The sequence below is a fragment of the Danio rerio genome, chromosome 14, assembly GCF_052040795.2.
Source record: "Danio rerio strain M-AB ecotype USA chromosome 14, GRCz13ab, whole genome shotgun sequence".
In the NCBI taxonomy this organism is placed as follows: Eukaryota; Metazoa; Chordata; class Actinopteri; order Cypriniformes; family Danionidae; genus Danio; species Danio rerio.
The window spans coordinates 992,501-1,015,959 of NC_141034.1; the positions used below are offsets into that span (position 1 = coordinate 992,501).

A 23,459-nucleotide genomic window follows, 5' to 3' on the forward strand; every position below is an offset into this window, starting at 1 on the left:
AGAAGGTCGCTGGTTCGAGTCACAGCTGGATCAGTTGGCATTTCTGTGTGGAGTTTGCATGTTCTCCCCGTGTTGGTGTGGGTTTCCTCAGGGTGCTCCGGTTTCCCCCACAGTCCAAACACATGCGCTATAGGGGAACTGATCAACTACACTGGCCGTAGTGCATGAGTGTGTATGTGAATAAGTGTGCATGGGTGTTTCCCAGTACTGGGTTGCAGCTGGAAGGGCATCTGCTGTGTAAAACATATGCTGGAATAGTTGGCGGTTCATTCCGCTGTGGCGACCCGAGATAAATCAGGGACTAAGCTGAAGGAAAGTGAATGAATGCACATGCACTGAAGTCCCTCTGGCTCTGTGTTTCTGTGAGCAGCTCGTGAGCTGGACGGCGTTAATCTCAGAGGCTTTTACATCTGGAAGCTTCAGGATCATCATGATCTTCAGTTTGGGCTCTTCAGCTCCGCCGCTCATCATTCTCGGCCCAAAGCATCAGCGAGTTTGTACCGGGACATCATCTCCCACCGCGGATTCATTTCATCCGGCGACCCCTGTCAGAGCGCAGATGAGGACGGGACGAGCTGTGAAATCTGCGCACACATCACGGAGAACAAACCCCTGCTGTTCTTCAGTGTGTGTGTGTTCGTGAGTGTGTGTATGATCTGTGTGCTCATCATTCTGTCTGTGCTGAGGAAGAGGAGGAGGAAGAGGAGAAAGACCCTCAGTGTCCCACAGAGGGTCACTGTCCCGCAGAGATTCCCCATGATGAGGGTCACACACAGGCTGCGCCACTGAAACACACACACACACTCACAATTTTCCTGTGAAAGTTGCATTATTTTTTTAATATTTCTCAAATTATGTTTAACAGAGCAAGGAATTATTTTATTATTTCCTATAATATTTTCACTTATTACTTATGTTAGTTTGGCAGAAATAAATGCAATTTCTGAATTTTTATAAACAATTTTTATGTCAATATTATCACACAAAGTTGTATTGCTTTTTTTTTTTAAATATTTCCTGAATTATGTTTAACAGAGCAAGAAAATAGTTTTTAATATTTCCTATAATATTTTCACTAATTATTTATGTTAAAATGGCAGAAATAAGAGCAGTTTCTGAATTTTTAAAAACAATTTTATAGTCAATATTATCAGTTCGCAGAGACATACAAGGCTAAGAATGTTTTAAGAAATATTTCCCAGATTATGTCTAAGCATGGACATATTTTTAAATATTTCCTATAATATTTTCACTTATTAATTATTTTATTTTGACTAGAATGAAAACAGTTCTAATATTTTAAAAAAATATTTTATAGTCCAAATTATCTGCATGCAGAGACATACAGTACAGTTAAAGGCAAAGTTTCGCCCTTCTGTAAATCTTTTAAATGATTTGCCAAATTATGTTTAACAGAGCAAGGAAATATTTTATCATATTTTCTATATCATTTTCACTTTTTATTTATGCTAGTTTGGCTGGATTAAAAGCAGCTTTTAATTTTTTATGAACAGTTTTATTGTCAATATTATCACACAAAGTTGTATTATTTTTCAAATATTTCCTGAATTATGTTGATCAGAGCAAGAAAATAATTTTTAATATTTCCTATAATATTTTCACTAATTACTTATGTTAGTGTGGCAGAAATAAAAGCAGTTTCTGAATTTTTAAAAACAATTTTATAGTCAATATTATCAGTTCGCAGAGATATACAGTGCAAGGCAAAATTACTCGCCATACCTGAGAATGTTTTAAGAAATATTTCCCAGATTATGTCTAAGCATGGACATATTTTTAAATATTTCCAATAATATTTTCACTTATTAATTATTTTAGTTTGACTGCAATGAAAGCAAAATAAAAAAAAAACGTTTGATAGTTAATATTATCAGCCTGCAGAGACATACAGTACAGTTAAAGGCAAAATGTTTTGCCATCCTGTGCATTTTTTTCAAAATATTTGCCAAATTATGTTTAAAAGAGCAAGGAATATTTTTAAATATTTCCTATAATATTTTTACTCATTACTTATGCTAGTTTGGCTGGATTAAAAGCAGTTTTTGAATTTTTATAAACAGTTTTAATGTCAATATTATCATACAAAGCTCTGTTGTTTTTCAAATATTTCCCGAATTATGTTTAACAGAGCAAAGATTTTTTTCCCTATAATATTATTTGCTTATTGCTTATTTTAATTTGGCAGGAATAAAAGCAGTTTTAATTTTTTTAAGTCATTACTATTAGGCCACAGAGATACTGTTAAAGGCAAAATTATTCACCCCCTTTATTGCCTAACCCTAATCTCCCTCCACCAACCCTTTACTTTAAATATTTCCCAAAACTTTGTTTAACAGAGCAGAGATATATTTTGAATATTTATTATAATGTTTTTACTTATTAATTATTTTAGTTAGGCAGGAATAAAAGCAGTTTCTGAATTTAAAAAATAATAATGTTAAAGTCAATATTTTCAGCCTGCATAGATGAGGGCCACACACACACACACACACACACACACACACACACACACACACACACACACACACACACACACACACACACACACACACACACACACGTTATTTTTAATATTTCCTTAATTATGTTAAACCAAGCATGGATTTTTTTTTTACTTATTAGTTGTTTTAGTTTTGTAGGAATAAAAGCAGTTTTCAAATTTTATAATACAGTACATTTGAAGGAATGAATCCTGTGATTTATTTATTTATTATTTTTAAATATTTCCAAAATTTTGTTTCATAGACCAAGCTAATTATGTTGACCTTTACAAATCTAAAGTCAGACTTTAACAAAAAATCACTAGAGGGAGCCTGAGCTGTACATTTCAAGGGTGAAGTGCGCGTGCGCCACCTAGTGATGTACAGTTCTCTGGAAATTATCAAAATAAAACAATCTGAAACACACACACACACACACCCACACACGCGTGCGCGCGCGCAGCTGAATGTTAATTTTTGCAATGTTAAGCTATACAAAATGTATTTATATTTGATTTTATGTGCAATTATAAATGTATTTTTGGAATATTTTTAATCCATACATTACTTTATTTATCCGTTTTGCGAAAACTATTTCTGATTTTTCTCTGAACACTGAAAAAACATCCAATTCTACATCCACTAACCAATGCTAAAGTCAAATTACATCTGAAACGTTTTCACTTTATTACAGAACATTATTAATGTCTTTTAATCTGCCTGAGGTGATTTTATGTTCATGTGATCAGACAGAAAATATTATTATCTTGTTAAATCAAGAGTCTTATAGGTTTATTATTTAATAAAAATCATATTTAATTCATATTTTTATTAGATAAAAAGTAAATAGAGTAAACTAATCTAAACTAATCATTTTGTCGGTGATTTAAATCATTTAAATGGCTTAAAATAAACTCTAGAGATGATCCGGGAATGTTAACAATGTCTTTTGGTTGTTGTCTTTTCTTGTTGAATGATGCTTTTCTTTGGTATAATCTGAAAATCCTGCTCTGCTTGTTTCAGGCTGTGTTTTGCATAAAGCTGAAAGACTCGGCGCTGTTTTCTGCTGTGTCTCGCATGACAGCACACAGTAATTAAGTTGTACATGTGTGCATCACCCTGGCATCTGTGTTTTACATGTCAGCAGTCGTGCAGAGGAATGTTTTGTTTGGCATGTGGACAACACTTGGAGTCAGATCAGTTTTCTTCTGAACACACACATCACAGGAGCTGCTGTCTCTAATTACTGTCACCGCTGCTGTTGGTAATTGCAGTGCGCTGCATGTAAAATATCAGCGGTGTTTCTGCAGAACAGCAGTGATGGACATTCATAACATTCTCGTGCATTGATTTATTGCACAGCAGGCACACAATGTCATTAATATTAGTTTAGATTTAAGTCTTGACATCAGGTGACCAAAATTCAATGTTTAGTCAGCATCTAAGGTAAGCATGGGCCAGTATAAGTCTCTGACAGTATGATAACCTAGAATAAAAATATCACAGTTTCTCAGTATCACGGTATTGTGTTTACTGCTGTAAAATAGTTTCTATTTAAGAAAAAACAACAACTTTTTCCTGATTTAACACAATATATTACATTTTACAAAATGTTTCTAATATTTTGGAGCAGCAAACATCTCAGGCTACTTAATTAAAATGAAATGTAATTGCAGTTCTACTTTCATTTGCTTTAAAATTACAGATTTCCTTAAAACACATAAACAAAAAACACTTTAAAAAATGTACATATACCATAGAAATGGTATAACAAAATATTTTTGCGGTTTTAATACCTTGACTTTTCCAAACCGTGGTAAACTTTGATTACGGCTGAAAGTATGTCTTGTCTAGAATAGTTGGCACGGGTTGCAGATCTGCACACGCACAGGCAAACTCATGAAAAAGCTCCAGATCATTAATGATAGAGGAGGAATTCAGATTAACTTGATCAACATTATTGTGTTATTTTTCTTCTTTAAAGCTCATAGTCAATGCTACTGATCTCCAAAAAATCTTTCATCCTCCTGTGAAGTTTATATACTTTTTTTTTTAATATTTCCCAAATGCTGTTTGGCTGAGCAAGATTTATGAATTTTGTACAGTATTTGCTATTTTATTTTTCTTCTGGAGAATAATGTATTTTAGTTTAGCTGGAATAAGAAATTGTAAAAATGCTGTGCTTAATATTATTAACCCCTTAAGGGGTTTTTTTTTTTTTGTCCGATTGTTTACAGAATCCACTGTTTTGCTATGACTTGCCTATAATTAGCCTAATTAGTAAATCCTTTAAAATGTCACTTTAATCTGAATATCTTTCAAAATGACTAGTAAAATATTATGTGCTGTCGTCATGGCGAAGATAAAAGAAATCATCTTTCTCTGTGTTATTTAAAAAACAATTGATTTTCAATTTCACACAAGGGCTAATCATTTTGTCCAACTTTATACCATAGTTTAGAAATCATTTCTGGTGGATAAAAATGCAGAATTACGTGTTGTGTTATACATGTCCTCGAAATGCACTTTATTTTTAATTTACAAGTATTCTACGTTTTAACGTTGGGAAATTGGTCTGAATTTTACAAAAAGAAAAAGGCTTAATATACAGAATGTGTAGGCACGTATCCTTAAGTAATCATGAATTTAAAGTATTAATGCTATGTTCTACGACTTCCGAAACTTACTATAAAAATTACTACAGCATTTCATAGTAAATGTGTTTTTACACATTTAACACATCATCTGTAGTAATTGATCTGCTGTGGTGATTGTACAGTTGCTATCGTAACACATCAACTATAGTAATCGATTTGCCTTGGGGAGTATACAGTTGCTATGGTAGCGCAACAACTATAGTGGTTGATCTGTTATGGTGATTCTACAGTTGCTATGGTAACGCATTAACTATAGTAATTGATTTGCAGTGGTGATTCTACAGTGACCATGGTAACGCAACAATTAAAGGAACTGATCTGCCGTGGAGATTCTACAGTTGCTATGGTAACAACAACTACAGTAATTGATCTGTTGCGGTGATTCTACAGTTGCTATGGTAACACATCAACTATAGTAATATAAACAAATGACCCAATACTGTAGTTTTCAGCAAATATACAGTACTATCCTTTATTATATACAGTATAATACACTTTACTATAATATGGTTTTAAAAATCCCTGTAGTATTTATTATAGTATTTGTTTTTTTCATGTGGGCTAACATAACGTTTATAATTTGTGTAATCAGTTCAGACTGTCTTTATTCTGCCTGATATAATGCTGTATAGCAGATGCTTAAAATTGTATACATTTTTTCTTAAATTATAAAAATTGCAAAAAATAAAATCCTTTACTGCCGTGTCGGCAAATAAATTCCTCTGCTGTATTTGTAGATAAATTGGCCACAATCTTGGACTGTGTTGGCTTCTGTTTTAATAGAGTTGAAAAGTGAAAGATTACTGAAGTTAAAGCTATTCTCTTTCCATGCTGGATGAAACACCTGTAGTTTTCTTTCAGCTGTGCTCCGTTTCTCTGAGTTGTTTTCGTCAGGCCGTTTCCTCTAATCTTCCTTCAACATTTAGGATCAGCTTTCTGAAGACTCCTCTGTCTGTGCGATGAGGAATTTAGATAAATCAGTTTCTTTAAAACTCTTTCTAAACAAGAGCAGGTTTTTCAGCCGCCTGCATGCAGTGAATAGCTGACGAGATAAAGATCTGAAATAGCCTCACTTTTCTGCAGAATTTCATGTTGTTTTTAGCAATATTGCTTGAATGTGACAATATTAAATCTAAGGAATGTTTACAGCATTGAAAGAATACTAAATGGTTCAGGTCTGACCAAACCAAAAATCTTTAAACCTTTATTCTGAAGTTACCACTTTGATATTCAACCAGTAAATTGACTAAATAATTAAATAAAATCATAATAATTTCAGCAAATTCAATAATAATACTTATGTATATGTATATGTATATATATATATATATATATATATATATATATATATATATATATATATATATATATATATAAAATTTGTTTTAGTCTATAATGTCTGATAACATTTAATTTAAATAAAATAATATTGACATTTACAATATTTATCATTTATTTGCACAAAATGATGATTCGTCAAAACAACAAATGGTTCAAATGAACTCTTCTAAAGTTAAAATATTGGTATTGTGTTGCTTAAAATTTATATTTCTATAAACATTGCAATTATAAATATTTTTACCAAATTGCAATTATAAAATGACCAACAAAAGCCTTTATAAATGTTGAAGAAATGTCATCAGTAGTGTCAAACGAAAATTATGAATTAGCCAAACATAAATATATATTTTTATTTCCACAGCTGTATCACGCATTTGAGCTTCAAGGGTTGATGACTGAATAAACACATTTATAATCTATAAATGCATCAGAAAATCCAAACTGCACAATAAAAATTAAATATACATTTAAAGAAAAGTTTGCATTTTTAATCTGCATAGTAAAAATATTATAAATGAGGTTTTTGTGTCATAATTTATTTATCAGTATATACATAATAAAAGTGATATACAGTGTGTGTATAAGGCTCCACGGACATCATAATCACAGTCATACATCATTTGCACAATTCACAGCAGGACAGTTTGTCACAGCAGCCGAAAATACTTTGACAATTAATAAAAAAATATAATTAGAACATAAAAAAAAAAATACAAAATGTAATAAAAGATCATGGAAAACATTACATTTTATGCCATTTACATTTTACGCTACTGAGCTAAAAGTAAAATTGATCACTAAAGTTCACATTGTTTCCTAGTGAAGTGTTTGTTTACTAAAAAACTCATTCATAATTGCAAAGTAGAAAAATAAGTTGGTTCTATGGGCTGCAATTGAAAAAGTGGCAGAAGATATTATTATTGTTATGATTACATAAATAAGTGTGTTAGTTTAGGCTGTCTGGAATACTCTCTTCTGATTGCTCAGTTGTGATGTTATAAGGTCAGTTATTCCTAGATAACAACCGCTGAATACAACAGAATCATCCGAGAACTGAGAGTCATCATCAGTGAATACGTTCACATCCATATTGTTACATCCACATTATATGTATCTGCAGGTTAGTGTATACTCCATCAGCTGTTTTCGATTCTTGTTAGCTTTGTATTTTGGTTATTTGGCGCCATCTAGTGTCTGAATAATGCGCAGGTTAGTGTATACTCCATCAGCTGTTTTAGTTTATTTTCAGCTTTGTGTTTTTGAATGTTTGGTTCCATCTTGTGTCTGAATAATGCGCAGGTTAGTGTATGCTCCATCAGTTGTTTTTGACTGTTTGGTGCCATCTAGTGTCTGAATAATGCGCAGGTTAGTGTATACTCCATCAGCTGAATAATGTGCAGGTTAGTGTATACTCCATCAGCTGTTTTCGTCTGTTTCACTTCATCTAGTGTCTGAATAATGTGCAGGTTAGTGTATACTCCATCAGCTGTTTTCATTTCTGTGAGATTAAGTTAAATTAAAGAATTAATAAATAATACACCTCTGAACAATGTTTTGTTTCCAATGTTTATGTTTTGTGGCCAGTATTCATGTAGTAAGCATGATAAAGAACATCCAGACGGTTGTTGTCTTAGAATAAACCCTTCAGTCCTCTATAACAGTGCTGCACTTCACATCAGGCTGGCGATTAACCTGCCAGGCTTTATTCTGAGATAACAACCTCATTTATCCTGAACATAACACATTTAGGCTGCATCCAACTATTTATAAAGCATTTTCTCTCTGCAAGCTTTACTTTTAGTGAACAGCCAGTAAATGGCCCCAGCTCAGGTCAGTGTTCTGTGTCTACTAATATAGTTTTGCGGCCAGTAGCCGTGTGATAATCCTGATAATGTACATCCATTTCTTCTGCCTTTTTCTGACAGGCTCTGTTTTTTCTGCTGGCAGTGTGTGTGTGATCAGATCCTCCACAGGTGGTGTGTGTGTGTTCAGATCCTCCACTGGCAGAGTGTGTGTGTTCAGTTCCTCCACTAGTGGTGTGTGTGTGTTCAGTTCCTCCACTAGTGGTGTGTGTGTGTTCAGTTCCTCCACTAGCGGTGTGTGTGTGTACAGATCCTCCACCGGTAAGATCCTCAGCTCTTCAGATGGACAGGAGTTGCAGAAATATGGAAACAGTCTGTCGGTGAAGCGGTGTGTGAAGGTGTGTATGTGGTCACCTGCGAGCAAGATTATTTTAGACAATTAAAACTAAAACAAGACAGAATTTATTGACAAAAACAATCATAATTTGTTAACTTAATAAAAAAAAAAATCACAAATAAAAAACTGAAATGAAACGAAACTAACAGCATTCACTGAAAAACGTCCTGAAAATAGCCTAAATTGCAATTGCAAACCAATTAAATAATCAACAACTAAAATAATATGAAGTTTATAACATTAAAAAAAAAATAGAATTAAAATAAAAACAAATTAAAAATGTTAAACTACAACAACTTATATAGCAACCTGTGAGTGAGTCCAGGAAGGTCAGCTTTCCGGCGTCCCAGTCCAGCAGCACCGTGACCCTGCTGACCCTCCGCCGGACCCCCAGCCGGGACAGACTCTCTCCGCAGCAGCCCTGGCCGTACTCCCCGCTCTGGAAGCCCAGGATCCACAGTCCAGATTCGGGCAGCTGGTCTTGGGTCTGCAGGGCGGATTCAGAGATCACTCCTAAAGCCCAGACGCTGCTGTCGCCCACATGCACGTCCCAGCGGTGCGACCCGGAGCCCAGAGCCACAGAGCCCAAAACACTGGAGTAACCCTCACGCCCACCTGCAATACACAGAGCTGGAGGACAGCGGCGGCTGAAGCGGAGCGAGCGCAGACCCGCACACACACGCACGCATGGGTGAGCAGAGTTGGGGTCCAGCACCACTGGAGCTGCGGAGGAACAAACATTACATTGAGAAGTGTCTCATTAGAGATGTAGAGAGATCCTGAAAATGTTCATATTTTCAATTTCTTTATTAAACGTGCTGCATGAATATGTTATTGATTGAATGTAACACTACTCCAGTAAACACTCCAGCAACCTCTAACCTCCCATATAAAAATAATAAAATAAAAATCAAATAAAAGTAATCGTTAGAAATTCATTGAAAAAAAAAACATGGGAAAGAAAACAAAAACAGGGCTCGTAAAATATCCAGGACTCACTGTATTGAGCGGCGGTCCGCATCTTCTGCCAGACGCTGAACTTGAGGTTTCCCAGGTGTCTGCAGACGTCCAGCAGCTCCTCTGGAGGATCCTCTGAGTCTGAACTCAAACTGAAGCTCTGAAAACTGAAGATCATCTGAGAGTCAGAACTGCAGGAGATGCAGATGATGAGAGGATTCAGAGCTCAGAAACTCACCTGTCAGGGTCATCTTTATAGCTCTGCACACACGACCACATGGAGAGAGAGAGAGAGAGAGAGAGAGAGAGAGAGAGAGAGAGAGAGAGAGAGAGAGAGAGAGAGAGAGATGATGATTACAAACTAATCTCAATATACACAATAAGTCTATATTGATTTACTCATCCATCCATCTATCTATCATTCCATCTATTTATCCATCCATCTATCCACCCTTCCATCCATCTATCATCCCATCTATCTACCCATTTATCCATCCGTCTATATACCCAGACATCTATTCATCTACCCCCTCCATCCATCCATCCAGCCATTTATTCATCTGTCTGTCCATCTATCCATCCATCATCCATCCATCTATCAAATCATCTATCCATCCATCTTGTCTGTTCATCTATCCATCCATCCATCCATCCAGTTATTTATCCATCTATCTACCCATCCATCCATCCATCCATCCATCCATCCATTTATTAATCTGTCTGTCCATCAATCCCATAAATCCATCCATCCATTCATCCATCCATCCATCCATCCATCCATTTATTAATCTGTCTGTCCATCAAACCCATAAATCCATCCATCCATTCATCCATCCATCCATCCATCCATCCATTTATCAATCTGTCAATCCATAAATCCATCCATCATAATTTCAAGTGTTTTTTCATTATTACAGTCCTGTGAGTGTGTGTGCGCATGTGCATGTGTGTGTATGTGTGTGTAGAGTCTCTCACCATCAGTAACTCGGCGCTGCTGGTCTGGATCTGCTGCTCAGTGTTGTGTATGGTCAGAGCGAGTGCTGAGATCTGCCTGCTGATGCTGCTGATCTTCTCCTCAATCTTCATCCTCTTCTCCTCCTCTTCCTCTCTCAGCGCCGTCACTCGGAGCTGCTCTTCATCCCGCAGGAACTGATGAAGATCCTCCATCTCCGTCCGAAGATCCGCCTCGGCCTGCTCCGCGAGATACTGCAGCACAGAAAGCACAAAAGAAATTAGTTATTAAAACTATTTAAAAAATAATACAAATAATAATAATAATTTCACATGCAGGAATTCATATTATTTTAAAAATGTTCTTTTAGGTTATTTATTAATGTTTTTTGTTATAATAATGTTTTAAAAATGTTTCAGTCTCATGTTATATTAATGTTATTGAAATACTGAATCCACATTATAGTAATGTTTTTCTATGAACGTTGCAAGAACGTTTCAAAAACATAATTAATTTTTGTATTTAACTAATTTAATTAGTATTTTTTGTATTTAACAAAAATATCCATTATTTAATGTATTTACCAACATTAACTAAGTATGAATAATCTTGTAAAGTATTTATTAATCATAGTTCAACATTGTTAATGCAGTATTAAGATCCAAACATCTCAACATTAGTTAATGCACAGTGACTTAAGATGAACAAACATTCATTCATTCATTTTCTTTTTGGCTTAGTATCTTTATTCATCAGGGTTTGCCACAGCGGAATGAACCACCAACTTATCCAGCATATGTTTTACACAGTGGATGCCCTTCCAGCTGCAACCCATCACTGGGAAACACCCATACACTCTTATTCACACTCATACACTACGGCCAGTTCAGTTCATCAGTTCCTCTATAGCGCATGCGTTTGGACTGTGGGGAAACCGGAGCAAACCCATGCCAAGATAGGGAGAACATGCAAACTCCACACAGAAACACCAACTGTCCCAGCTGATCTTCTTGATGTGAGGCAACAGTGCTACTTACAGCGCCACCACTAGTTTGTTAGTGTTAGTAAATACATTAACTAGTGGACCATTCTTTTAAAGTGTTACCCATTTAATAATGTTACCTGCTAACATTTGCACAACCTCTAAGAAACATTGCGGAGTGTTGGGAAAGTCGCCTGTCAGGTTGATTTTTATTGTTTTTCAGTGCTTGTTTGTACCTGCATGCGTTTCACTCTTTGACGCCCGATCGATTTCTGCGATTGTAAGAGTTTGAGCTGCTCCCGCAGTGGCTCCAGTCTTGTTTTGAGCTTCTCCTGAAAATAACATTGGAGAAAATTAGCACAAATCAAAGATCAGAACTACCACAAAAAGCCTATATTTGCCGTTTCACTTCTTCAGTGTTTATGAAGCAGTTTTCTCCCTAAACATTATGTTCGTTTAGTTATTAGGATTTTAGAGAAGTTTTGCATTCATACTCTTCGGGTTTATTATCTCAACCTTTTCTGTTGACTTTATTTTTCAAGTTACACCATTGTAACTTGATTGTGTCGGTCTGATTCACATCCATCCATTTTTTTTTTTTTGCTGCTTGACGTTATTTTATTATGGTATTATTTTAATTGTAGGGATCGTCATAATCGATCTGGTTTGTAGAGCAAGTAGTTTGACCATTTACTGTCATTTGTTATTCTTAATATTTTTTTTTTTTTTCCAAAACTACAAAAAAACAACAAACAAAAAAACAGGTATATTTTTACAATATTCGAAAATACATTGTATGTGTCAAAATTATGCAAAAAAAAAAAAAAAAAATTAAGTAAAATAAAAATAAATTTAAAAAAGCATAATAATAAAAATAAAGATTATGTTCCATGAATGTTTCGTAAATTTCCTACTGTAATTATATAAAAACTCCTTGATTAACCATATATACATTGCTAAGAATTTAATTTGTTAACTTTAAAAGGTGATTTTGTTCCAGATCTTAACATCTCATAGAGGTAAAGTTGGTTTTATATTCGCACATTTATTCATTTAGAATTAGAAGTCTCTATATTGTTTACCATGTTACTTTGAATATTCGATCAGAATTAGCATGCCAGTATGACTTGAAATCAACATTAACACTGTTTATTTGACCGTGAGCAATGTTGTACTTTGATAGTCATTGGCTGCTAATATGATTTCGCTATTTAGAGTTTGCAAATAATACTTTTATGAAATTATATTATTAAGGGGGAAGTCTGAATCTGCTAATATAAAACCAACTTTACCTTTATCAGTCAGACAGATGACTCCATGGTTGCTTGGGTGTTTCTAATGTATTACCTACTTACTTACTTACTTACTGACAGACAGACAGACAGACAGACAGACAGACAGACAGACAGACAGATATTACCACTGGCTCATGTGTACCTTGATAGTGTGTGCGGCCTCCTCCACAGGTGTGCAGGTGTGCTGTTGGTGTGTGTTTTCTTCTTCCTCCACACACACACTGCACATCAGCCGCTGCTCCTCCTCACAGAAGAGCTCCAGAGTCTCCCCGTGCTCCTCACAGCGCAGATGAGCTTCTGCGCATGCGCCACTGCTCCTCTCCTGCTGCAGGATCTCGCACAGGTTCTTCAGCGCGCGGTTGCAAGGCGGATGTTCCATGGGGAAGAGCGTCCGGCACTCGGGGCAGATCCGGGACCCGCTGTGCTCCCAGTACTGATGCACACACGCCCGGCAGAAGCTGTGAGAGCAGAGCAGCAGCACTGGGTCTCTGAAGATGTCTCGGCACACCGAGCACTGGAGGCTCTCCGCGAACGCCGACGCCATCTCGCCGTTTCCTGCTCGCTGAAAAGCGGCGGAGATTCAAATACAGCTGAGGCGTGACGTCACAACCGGAAAAACGGGTTCTGCGGGCGCGCGCTTCCTCGGAAGGCCTGGAGAGATTACGCAGAAGGCTATCTGTTTCATTCTGATCTCCTGCTTTGGTGTTCACTGGAAGGCGAGCATTTCAATGACCTACAGACAAGAAAAGGACAATTTCACTCTCAGTTACTGAGTATAAGTGTATTCTAGTTAACAGCTGACTTATAATGGAAATACTTTAATTCTGAAGGGGAAATTTTCCATGACATTTCTCTGACTTTAAAGTTTTTCTACACTTTAAACATGCTGTTTTGTTTTATTAACCCGATGTTGGGTCAAACATGAACAAACTCAACCATTGGCATAATTATAAAATAATAAATATAATAAAATATAATAATAAAGTTGGCAGGGATTCAGTGGTTAGCACTGTGGCCTAACAGCAAGAAGGTCACTAGTTCGAGTCCCGGCTGAGTCAGCAGGTGTTTCTGTGTGGAGTTTGCATGTTCTCCCTGTGTTGACGTGGGTTTCCTCCGGGTGCTCCGGTTACAGTCCAAACACATGCGCTATAGGGGAACTGATCAACTAAACTGGCTGTAGTTTATGAGTGTGTATGGCTGTTTCCCATCACTGGGTTGCAGCTGGAAGGGCATTCGCTGCATAAAACATATGCTGGATAAGTCGGGGGTTAATTTCATTGTGGAGACTTAAGCTGAAGAGAAATGAATGAATGAATGAATGAAGGTAATTGAAAATAATTACCCAGTACTGGGTTTTTCCTTATTTCACCCAATGTTGAGTTACAACAAACCCACAGTTTTAGTGTGTAAATTAAAAATAGCTAGAAGTGGAATGAGGAACAAATGCTGGGTTGTTGAAACTGTGATCAACACTTTTTTTCATTACTCTTTTCTACTTAACCCAACTTGACTTTTCCACTTAAACCAATGTAGGGTCAGAAATGGACAAACCCAATCCCTGGGATAAAAAGTGTAATTTAAATTAAGCCAGCAGTGGGTTTGTCCATGTTTGACCCAATGTTGAGTGACAACAAACCAGCATTTATTTTCATTCATTCATTTTCTTGTCGGCTTAGTCCCTTTATTAATCCGGGGTCGCCACAGCGGAATGAACCACCAACTTATCCAGCAAGTTTTTACGCAGCGGATGCCCTTCCAGCCGCAACCCATCTCTGGGAATCATCCACACACACACATTCACACACACACTCATTCACTACGGACAATTTAGCCTACCCAATTCACCTGTCTTTGGACTGTGGGGGAAACCGGAGCACCCGGAGGAAACCCAAGCGAAGGCAGGGAGAACATGCAAACTCCACACTGAAACGCCAACTGAGCCGAGGTTCGAACCAGCGACCTTCTTGCTATGAGGCGACAGCACTACCTACTGCGCCACTGCCTCACCTCCAGCATTTATTTAATATTTAGAAGGAATTTAAAGTAGACGTGGAATACGAAATAAACGCTGGGTTGTTGTAACCCCAAGTCAGGTCAAATATAAACAAATAATTTAAAGGCTTAAAATGGATATACTCCGTTAATTGATAATTTAACCCAGCAAACTGAGTTTGTTGGTCCATATTTAGCGTGTAGAAAACAATTTTAATGTAGCTAGAAGTGGAATAGAAAAGCAGCGCTGGTTATAAAACAACCCAGGCTCATTCTGAAAACGTACCTCTATATACATTTCTAGAGAGCACCAAATACGTCCCAGGAGCTACATTTTCACCAGAGGCTGCTGTCGACGCTGTTTCAGATCTTAAATTGCTCTCGCGAGTGCCATTCACTCCTGCTGTTCTCACATAAATCCACTAGAGACTGCTGTCGACCGACTGACTGACTGACTGACAGATCGACTGACCCACCCTTCCCTTCACTAAACCCAACCGACAGTGTTTTCAAAAAAAAAAACTAATACTACTAATACTTCCCTTCTTAGACTTTACAGACCTGAAACTTGCCTACAGTACTTATTCATTGTTGCTCTTATAGTTGTGTAAATTGCTTCCTTGTCCTCATTTGTAAGTCGCTTTGGATAAAAGCGTCTGCTAAATGACTAAATGTAAATGTAAATGTTTTCAAAAGCAATCCAGAAAAAGAAAAGCCCTCGCCTGATATTTACCACATTTTTCAGATTTTACCACATTCTCACCATGTTGTTTACTTGGTTATTTTAGTTTGTTATATTCTGTTTGTGTCTCACCTGCTTTCTGGAACCGTTCTTCACCAGACTCAAACCCTGTCATCATGGTGAACACCGCTCTGCGTCTCAAGTCCATCAACATACATGGCAAGCCACTGGACAAACAGCGGGAAGAGTCGTCCATATGGAGGTAAGCGGTCAGCTGGTAGCGTGAAAAGAAACAGCTTCATACCACCCCATATACAGTATAGTGTTGGATTTAAGAACTAATTGCAGCCATATGCAGCTCTGGCTACATAATTCACGATCTCCAGAAATGCATACAGGGGGACAGTTTCAGAATGAGCCTGTGTTGTTTTAATAACTCATTTTCAATAATTATTTTCTTTTGTCTTTGCCTTGATGATGATGACAGCGCATAATACTCTACTGGTTATTTTGCAAGACACTAGCATTCAGCCTAGTGACATTTAAAGGCTTCAGAATAAAAACAACAGGGAATATTGTGCAATATTTCCTCCCTCTGGTGAACAGCGCTCAGAAAATATTTGAAAAAATAAAATGCAAATTTCAGAAGAATTTTGCCTTGAGCTGTAGGTCTGTGTTACTGCAGGAGCACGTGTGTGGTGAAATAGTGTACTGTAGACCTTTATGCAAACTTACTCCAGGACGAATTTAGCAAATAGCACAAAGTTACCGTTTATGCAAATTTATTTACACTCGAACCCTGATGAACTGTTCACCTCAGAGTAGGAGTGCACAGCGTGTGTGTGTGTGTGTGTGTGTTGCAACATTAAAAATCACTGAATAAACATCTGATGAATGATTTATTGTGATTCATTCATTTTCCTTCGGCTTGGTCCCTTTATTCATCAGGGGGCACCACAGTGGAATGAACCGCCAACTATTCCAGGATGCGTTTTACACAGCGGATGCCTTTAAATTCCAATCCAGTACTGGAAAACACCCATACACTCATTCACACACACACACACACACACACACACACACACACACACACACAATGCCCAACTTAGTTGATCAATTCCCCTATAGCGCATGTGTTTGGTGTTTGGACTGTGGGGGAAACCGGAGCACCCGGAGGAAACCCACAGGAAGAACATGCAAACTCCATGCAGAAAGGCAACTGACCCAGCCGGGACTCAAACCAGCAACCTTCTTGCTGTGAGGCCACAGTGCTAACCATGTGAGCCACCGTGCCGCCCTTGATTTCTTGTGATTTGCCCTCTTTAATGTAAATCTAAAAATGATACTCAACGCTGAAAAATCCAAACAAACATGTGTTAAATAATTAAATAATTAAAACAAAAGGTTATAAAGGAAATTACGTGTCAAGACATTCTCATGATTCAAAGACAATCTAACAATTGACTACATTTACTGCCCTGAATCAATCAGTGTAATCATATTAATCTATCTGGTTTTAAAAGGTGTAATATTGCTAGTATCTTAAGATGATCTTAATAGATCTTAGTATCTATTGCTAATATCTTAAGATGTGAAGTGAAGGGAGGGAAATTAAGACACTTCTGATGTGACTAATGAAGTGGCCGGTGAGTGTATAACGACTACTGTCCACCAGAGGGAGCCATTGCATTGATGTTAGATTGACACATTCATTTATTATTATTATTTATTGGAACGTTCAACAAGAATACAGAAACCAACAGAAAAGGTACAGATCCTATAAAAATCAAAGGTAGACACCGGAACAAAATAAAAAGAGAAACAAAAGATTATGCCAGGGGTAATATGAATTACATAAGGGTCACATACAATACAGTGCGCTGAGTATTATAGAAACGAGACAATACTGTAAGATTCACAAGGTGTAATTGATTTTATAGCTTTAACATTGCTAGAGGTAGCGATTGTATTCAAATAATATTTCAAATCTTTATTAAAAAAATAGGGAAATTGAGCTTAACAGACAAAAGCTTGCATTTGTGTCTAAAAATTTAGCTGGTAAAATAAATAGATTTATTAGAAAATATTTATTTTTAGCTTTATCTACATGATAAAAAGCAAATAAAACATCTTTGTATGACAAAGAAAAAATATCTAAAAGAGATACACATATAAATAAACTGAATTCTTTCCAAAAAATCTTGCCATGGTTACTGACACGTTCATTTTTCAGCTTGTGTTTTTTTTTTTTCGGTCATCTTTTGGTCACCCTTCATTTGGTCCAGTTTGAGTTTCTTTCTTCTGTTGAACACAGAGATATTTTGAAGAATGTTGGAAACCTGTAACCATTGACTTCCATAGTATTTGTTGCTCCTACAATGGAAGTCAATGGCTTCAACAGAAGAAGAAAAACACACATAAAAGTATGGAAACGCTAAATGTTTTTGGCTGACCTGTGCATTTAAGCCAACTAAATGTGGTTTAACTTTTAGCAAACAAGCAGATTCAAACCTCAGTCTTTACTTTTGATCTCCAACTCAAATGATAAATACATTAATACATATTAAAGCAAATATTAAATCAGTTTAAATGAGATGCACAGCTCAAGCCAGAGATCTCAAACAAACTAAGTGACCATCAGCAAATGCTAATTCAGTACAAAGATGAACTCTGAACCATGCGACAGCTAAATAACAGACTGCTGCATAAATTAAGCCACTAAATGTAAAGCAATTATCATTTAAAATACTGGTTAGCACATTTCTGTTCAAGCATGTTGGGAACTTGCACAGCATTGATAAGCATAATGTGAAATTTGGCCAGACAGCTCTGTAAACCCCAAAGAGTTGAGGCAACTCAAACCATTTGAGGAAACCGATTGCTACAAACTATTTGAGTTACACTAAGATATATGAGTACTGTGAACTTACTCCATTTAAGTTAAAGTAATGAGGTATTCTATTAGCTCATGACCTTCAACACTGAGGTCAAAACTCTTTTCAAATGAGTAGATGTAACTTTTTAGTCAATTTTGAGTTAACTACACTCACAACACACATCGATGCAACTACACTAAAGTGGACTCTTAGGTTTTACAGTGTATATATAAAACATTGTGCATTACTTTAACTATAATCTATTTTCCAAGTGCATAATATTCCCAAGTAAAACTTCTATTTTCATGTTGCACATGGAATATGTAGTTACAGTTGTGTGGAAAAAGTATTCGCCCCCTGATTTCTTATTATTTTTGTATGTTTGTCACACTTAAATGTTTCAGATCATCAAACATCCCTTAATAACATCTTAATTTCTTAATTTAAAATACTCACAATCTGTTTACTTGTATTGTCTTTAACAAATAGTTAAATTAGTGTGATAACCTGACACATTAAAAGTGTGAAAACATGCAAAAAACAAATCATCTAGGGGGCAAACACTTTTTCACACCACAGTATTCAATTCAATATGACTAGTATAATAATATTCCAATTATTATTATTATTATTATTATTATTATTATTATTATTATTATTATTATTAAACATATCATTTAAGTCTATAAAATATTATGCATGACATGAAATTTGGCACATATGCACGGATCTAATATTTAAATAATATTTTGCATATTTAAATACATGGAAATTTATTTATTACTCATGAATTTCAATGTGACTTCTGAATGGTCTGTGACAACATTAAGAAACAGTTTGAAAAAAAATATATTAAAATACCCCTCAGGTTTAATCAAATATTGTGAACTAAACAACTTAAATATATGTATAATCCAGTTGTTCTTGTTTATTTGTGTTATCAGCTATCAGTAAGGGGGCAAATACTTTTTCACACCACTGTATATGTATATATAAGCCAACAAAATATTATACATGACATGAAATTTGACACATATGCATGCGCACCAGACGCAAAGGAAAAAAGTGTGAAAAAAAGAGGACAAAAGCAAATATTTAAATTGGTTTTAAATATATGCAAATTACTCAGATATTTCAATGTGACTCTCGTATGGTCTGTGACAACTTTAAGAAACCTTTAGAAAAAAAATACCTTAAAAGGTTTATCCAATAATGTCAACAAAACAAATTTTAATTTTTAAAAATAATTCAATTATTCTAATTTATTTTAGTCAAAAATGATAGACTCGCTCTACTTAGTCGTTATTATTATTTTTTGCCTTTGTAAGAAACTTTCCAAGGTGGAATTTTCTCTCACTCTCAGCATGAAGCCAGGCCTTTTAGCAGTGTGTGTGTGTGTGTGAACTGCATGCTCTTCTTGAGGGTGATGCTGTAATGAGGCCGTGCGCTTCACTGAATCACATCATTACACTGTAAACAGGTGGAGATAGTCGGGTCAGGACGGCTTCATCCAGCACGCTGCTCAAGAATGACAATGCTCAAGCAACATTAATACGTATGCTTGTACTGGAATTGTACAAATCCCTAACCCTCAGTATTAAACCCCATGGATATTTACATTAACATATACGGTTTAGATCAGTTTTATTCGCCCTTCTGTGATTTTCTTTTTCTTTTTAAAATATATGTTGAACAGGTTGAGGAATCGTTCACAGTGTTTCCTCTAATATTTGCTCTTCTGGAGAAAGTCTTGTGTTTTATTTCGACAAGAATAAAGTAGTTCTTAAACCCATTTTAAGGTCAATATTATTAGCCCCCTTAATCAATATTAGTGTTGGATTGTCTCCAGAACAAACCACTGTTATACAATGACTTGCCTAATTACCCTAACTTTACCCTAATTACCCTAGTGAAGCTTTTAAATGTCACTTTAAGCTGAATATTAGAGCCTTCAAGAATATCTAGTCAAAAAGTATATGGTCATCATGGCTGCATTTCATTTTTTTAAGCGAACACTACAGGGCAGTATGACGTCGTTCCTTTTGGCAACTACCGGCTGACCGCTTACCTCCTCACTGTCACTGCAGTCTCATTGTCCTCAGATGGGATCCTGCTCTTTACTTCCATAAAACAAGCTTACTTTCATTTTTCTGTCAAAATAAGTAAAAAAGTACAATTAAATAAAAAATAATACAATATGTAATAGTGATAATATGTGAAAATGCCCACATGCAATGTCAGTATTCACTTCGTGAAAAGAACCACTTATCACATAACGTTCCCCTGAGGCAACGAATAGAACAATTACATTTCTGAACATGTAAAATAAAAAAAACTTATTTTTTTTACTTTATTTAAAGTATTTTTTACCCCTTATTTACATAAAACCTGACAAAAAGCTTCTCTACAACTTCAAAAATGCACACTTTTTTTTTGTCCAGTTTATGCTACTTTAAATGAGGTTAATAATCTTAACGTCTTCTCATACCATGTGCTCCTGTCACCATGAGTCAGAAAATGAAGTTCCACCTTCAAACGGTGCTAGATAGTGACTCCCACACCTTATTGGATGTTTGATTGATACTTTTTCTAACATTTTAATTGGTTGCAATCATTTTAAAAAATCTGTGCTTAGCAAGAGCCTTAAGAAAACTTTCTTTTCTGAGCTGTAGAAGGTTAATAGAGGATGCTGGGCTACCAGCGAACAGAGCATTACAGTAATCCAACCTAGAGCTCATACAAGCATGGACTAGCTTTTCTTCGTCTGAGATGGACAGCATCGTAACTTAGCGATACATCTCAGATGAAAGAAGGCAGTTTTTGTGACATGAGAGATATGATTTTCAAAAGTTAAGTTGCTGTCTAATATGACTCCCAGATCTTTTATAGTAGCGCTAACGCTAACTTTGTACCCCTCTAATTGTAAATTGAGTTGGGAGGCCTTCTGTGTACAGGATTTAGGCCCAATAAGTAATAATTCTGTTTTGTCTGAGTTTAAGAGAAGGAAATTGTTGGTCATTCAGTCTTTAACATCTTTAATACACTTAGTTAGCTTAAACAGTTCAGACGTCTCATCAGGTTTAGTTGAACTATACAATTGAGTATCATCTGCATCAGGCCCGTGCACAGACCCTTACAGGGGCAGGTGCTCAACGCGATTGCAAAGTGAAGGGGGAGGGGGGTGACTGCCTCCTGAGAGGGGCACCTCAGCCAATGAGGGCAGAGGGGCATGGCTCTAGCCACCGGGCCACGATCATACGAATAACAAGTGTTGCCTTAGGGTTTGTTCAGTGCTTTTCTCTCTTCTGGAGACCCTGTGCACCTGAAATGTTTTCTGAGGACTCTTTGAATGCGTTTAAAGTCAAATTGCATTAATGAATCACAAGGTCCAGACGACTGGGCCGTCCCACTGTCCCATACATGGACAAAATATTCAGCTCTCGCCACAGTAATCAGACTACACGTGATTTATCATAGTCAAATGCAGAGGAGTTGTTCTTGGCAAACACAGCTATGGATATAAAAAGCATAACCTGTTCAATTGTCCATAATATTTTCATAGGAGCCTGCTGGAGCTCTCTTTCTTTATCCTAATACGTGGACTTTTCCCAGAGTTTAGTTTCAGCTCGCTCATCATGAACAGCACACAGCCCAAACACATGCGCTATAGGGGAAATGATCAACTAAATTGGCTGTAGTGTATGAGTGTGAATTAGTGTGTATGGGTATTTTCCAGTACTGGGTTGTGGCTGAAGGGGCATCCACTGTAAATCATATGCTGGAATAGTTGGTGGTTCATTCCCCTGTGGCGACCCCTGATTGATAGAGACTAATTTGAAGGAAAATTAACAGCATAAATAAATAAAACACACAGGAGAAGCACGAGCTGAATGTGAAATATTCACACGGTAAACGGATCAAACTTCCTCTGAACAAAAGAGAACATTGCTGTTTTAAATTTAGCCCTGAAATAATGGCATCTGTGTGTCCCCAGCAGTCTGAGTGTCAGCGTGTAATTCAGGCTGTGCTGTTACTGATGGACTGAACACTGTATTTGACCCGTCAACCAAGTGCTGCTGTTCCTTTAACATCTGAAACGGCCATTTGCAGAAGACTACAAGAAGGAAACAGATATCAGTTTAAATTAAAGAGACGAATTATAAAAGGATGTAAAATGTGGAATGAATTAAAGATGATTATTTTACATCTTGTTTGTATTGTATTTTAAGTATTGTATACAACCCAAGCTCATTCTGGAAACGTAGCCCCGCGGACATTTCTGGAGACCGCAATTTACGTGGCCGGAGGTACGTAAAGGCCGCGTTTGGTTTTTTTCGAGCGAACGCTACGGGGCGGTGTGGCGCCACTCCGCCCCTCCTCTTCCCGCTCGCTGGCCGACGGCTGGCCTCCGAGTGGAGGGCTTTCCCGACCTGATCAATTTGTCCGCTTAGCTCACAGCGTTGCGTCGGCGGAACGGAGGCCCTGGAGGAGGAGCCGGAGCCGACCGGGATCGAGTCCGGGGAACAGCAGGTTCCAGAAATCAGGTAAGACGAAAAACGGAATCCGAAAAATAAGAGCGAGAATGCGGCGGGATCCGAAAACGTATAAGGGGGTAAAAACTAGATATGCAACACGCAAAGTACCACATGAGTATATTGAATGTACAGTGTACTTTTAAATAAAGTGCAAAGGAACAAACTAATATCCAACACAGGCTCATAGTGAAAACATACCCCCGCATTCATTTCTGGAGAACGTGAATTATGTAGCCAGAGGTACGTATGGCTGCATTTCGTCTTTAAAACGAACACTACGGGGAGGTATGATGCCACTGATGGCTTCTGTTTCTTTTCGCGCTATACCTGCTTACCGCTTACCTCCCTGTGGACGGCTTTTCCACTTATCTGTTTGCTTAGTAGCTCACTTAATACATAGGGCAAAGTGCGGTTCCAGAAAGCAGGTAAAGCAAAAGGCAAAACATAAAATAAAGAGGTAAAAAACAGGGTGAGAATATGGTAAAATCGG

The 23,459-nt window shown here is 36.7% G+C and overlaps 2 protein-coding genes and 1 long non-coding RNA gene across 3 annotated transcripts in view; 2 read left to right on the forward strand and 1 right to left on the reverse strand.

Moving 5' to 3' along the window:
• Positions 1–2,586, forward strand: part of klb (klotho beta) — an 11,621-nt gene extending 9,035 nt beyond the window's left edge. Inside the window, exon 5 of the mRNA XM_087281052.1 lies at positions 371–2,586. Coding sequence (XP_087137178.1) covers positions 371–789 — 419 coding nt within the window. The 3' untranslated portion in view covers positions 790–2,586. The remainder of the gene's footprint in view (positions 1–370) is intronic.
• Positions 2,587–6,810: 4,224 nt separating this feature from the next.
• On the reverse strand, positions 6,811–13,472 carry trim35-27 (tripartite motif containing 35-27). The gene is given in 8 exon segments (NM_199878.2): positions 6,811–7,196; positions 7,229–8,715; positions 9,008–9,421; positions 9,698–9,822; positions 9,894–9,916; positions 10,631–10,861; positions 11,826–11,921; positions 13,027–13,472. Coding segments are annotated over 7 exon segments (1,659 nt in total). The 5' UTR covers positions 13,429–13,472; the 3' UTR covers positions 6,811–7,196; positions 7,229–8,347.
• Positions 13,473–15,715: 2,243 nt separating this feature from the next.
• On the forward strand, positions 15,716–22,638 carry LOC147833812 (uncharacterized). The gene is made up of 2 exons (XR_015507195.1): positions 15,716–15,820; positions 22,429–22,638. It is a non-coding gene; the product is annotated as an uncharacterized LOC147833812 (long non-coding RNA).
• The last annotated feature ends 821 nt before the right edge of the window (positions 22,639–23,459 follow it).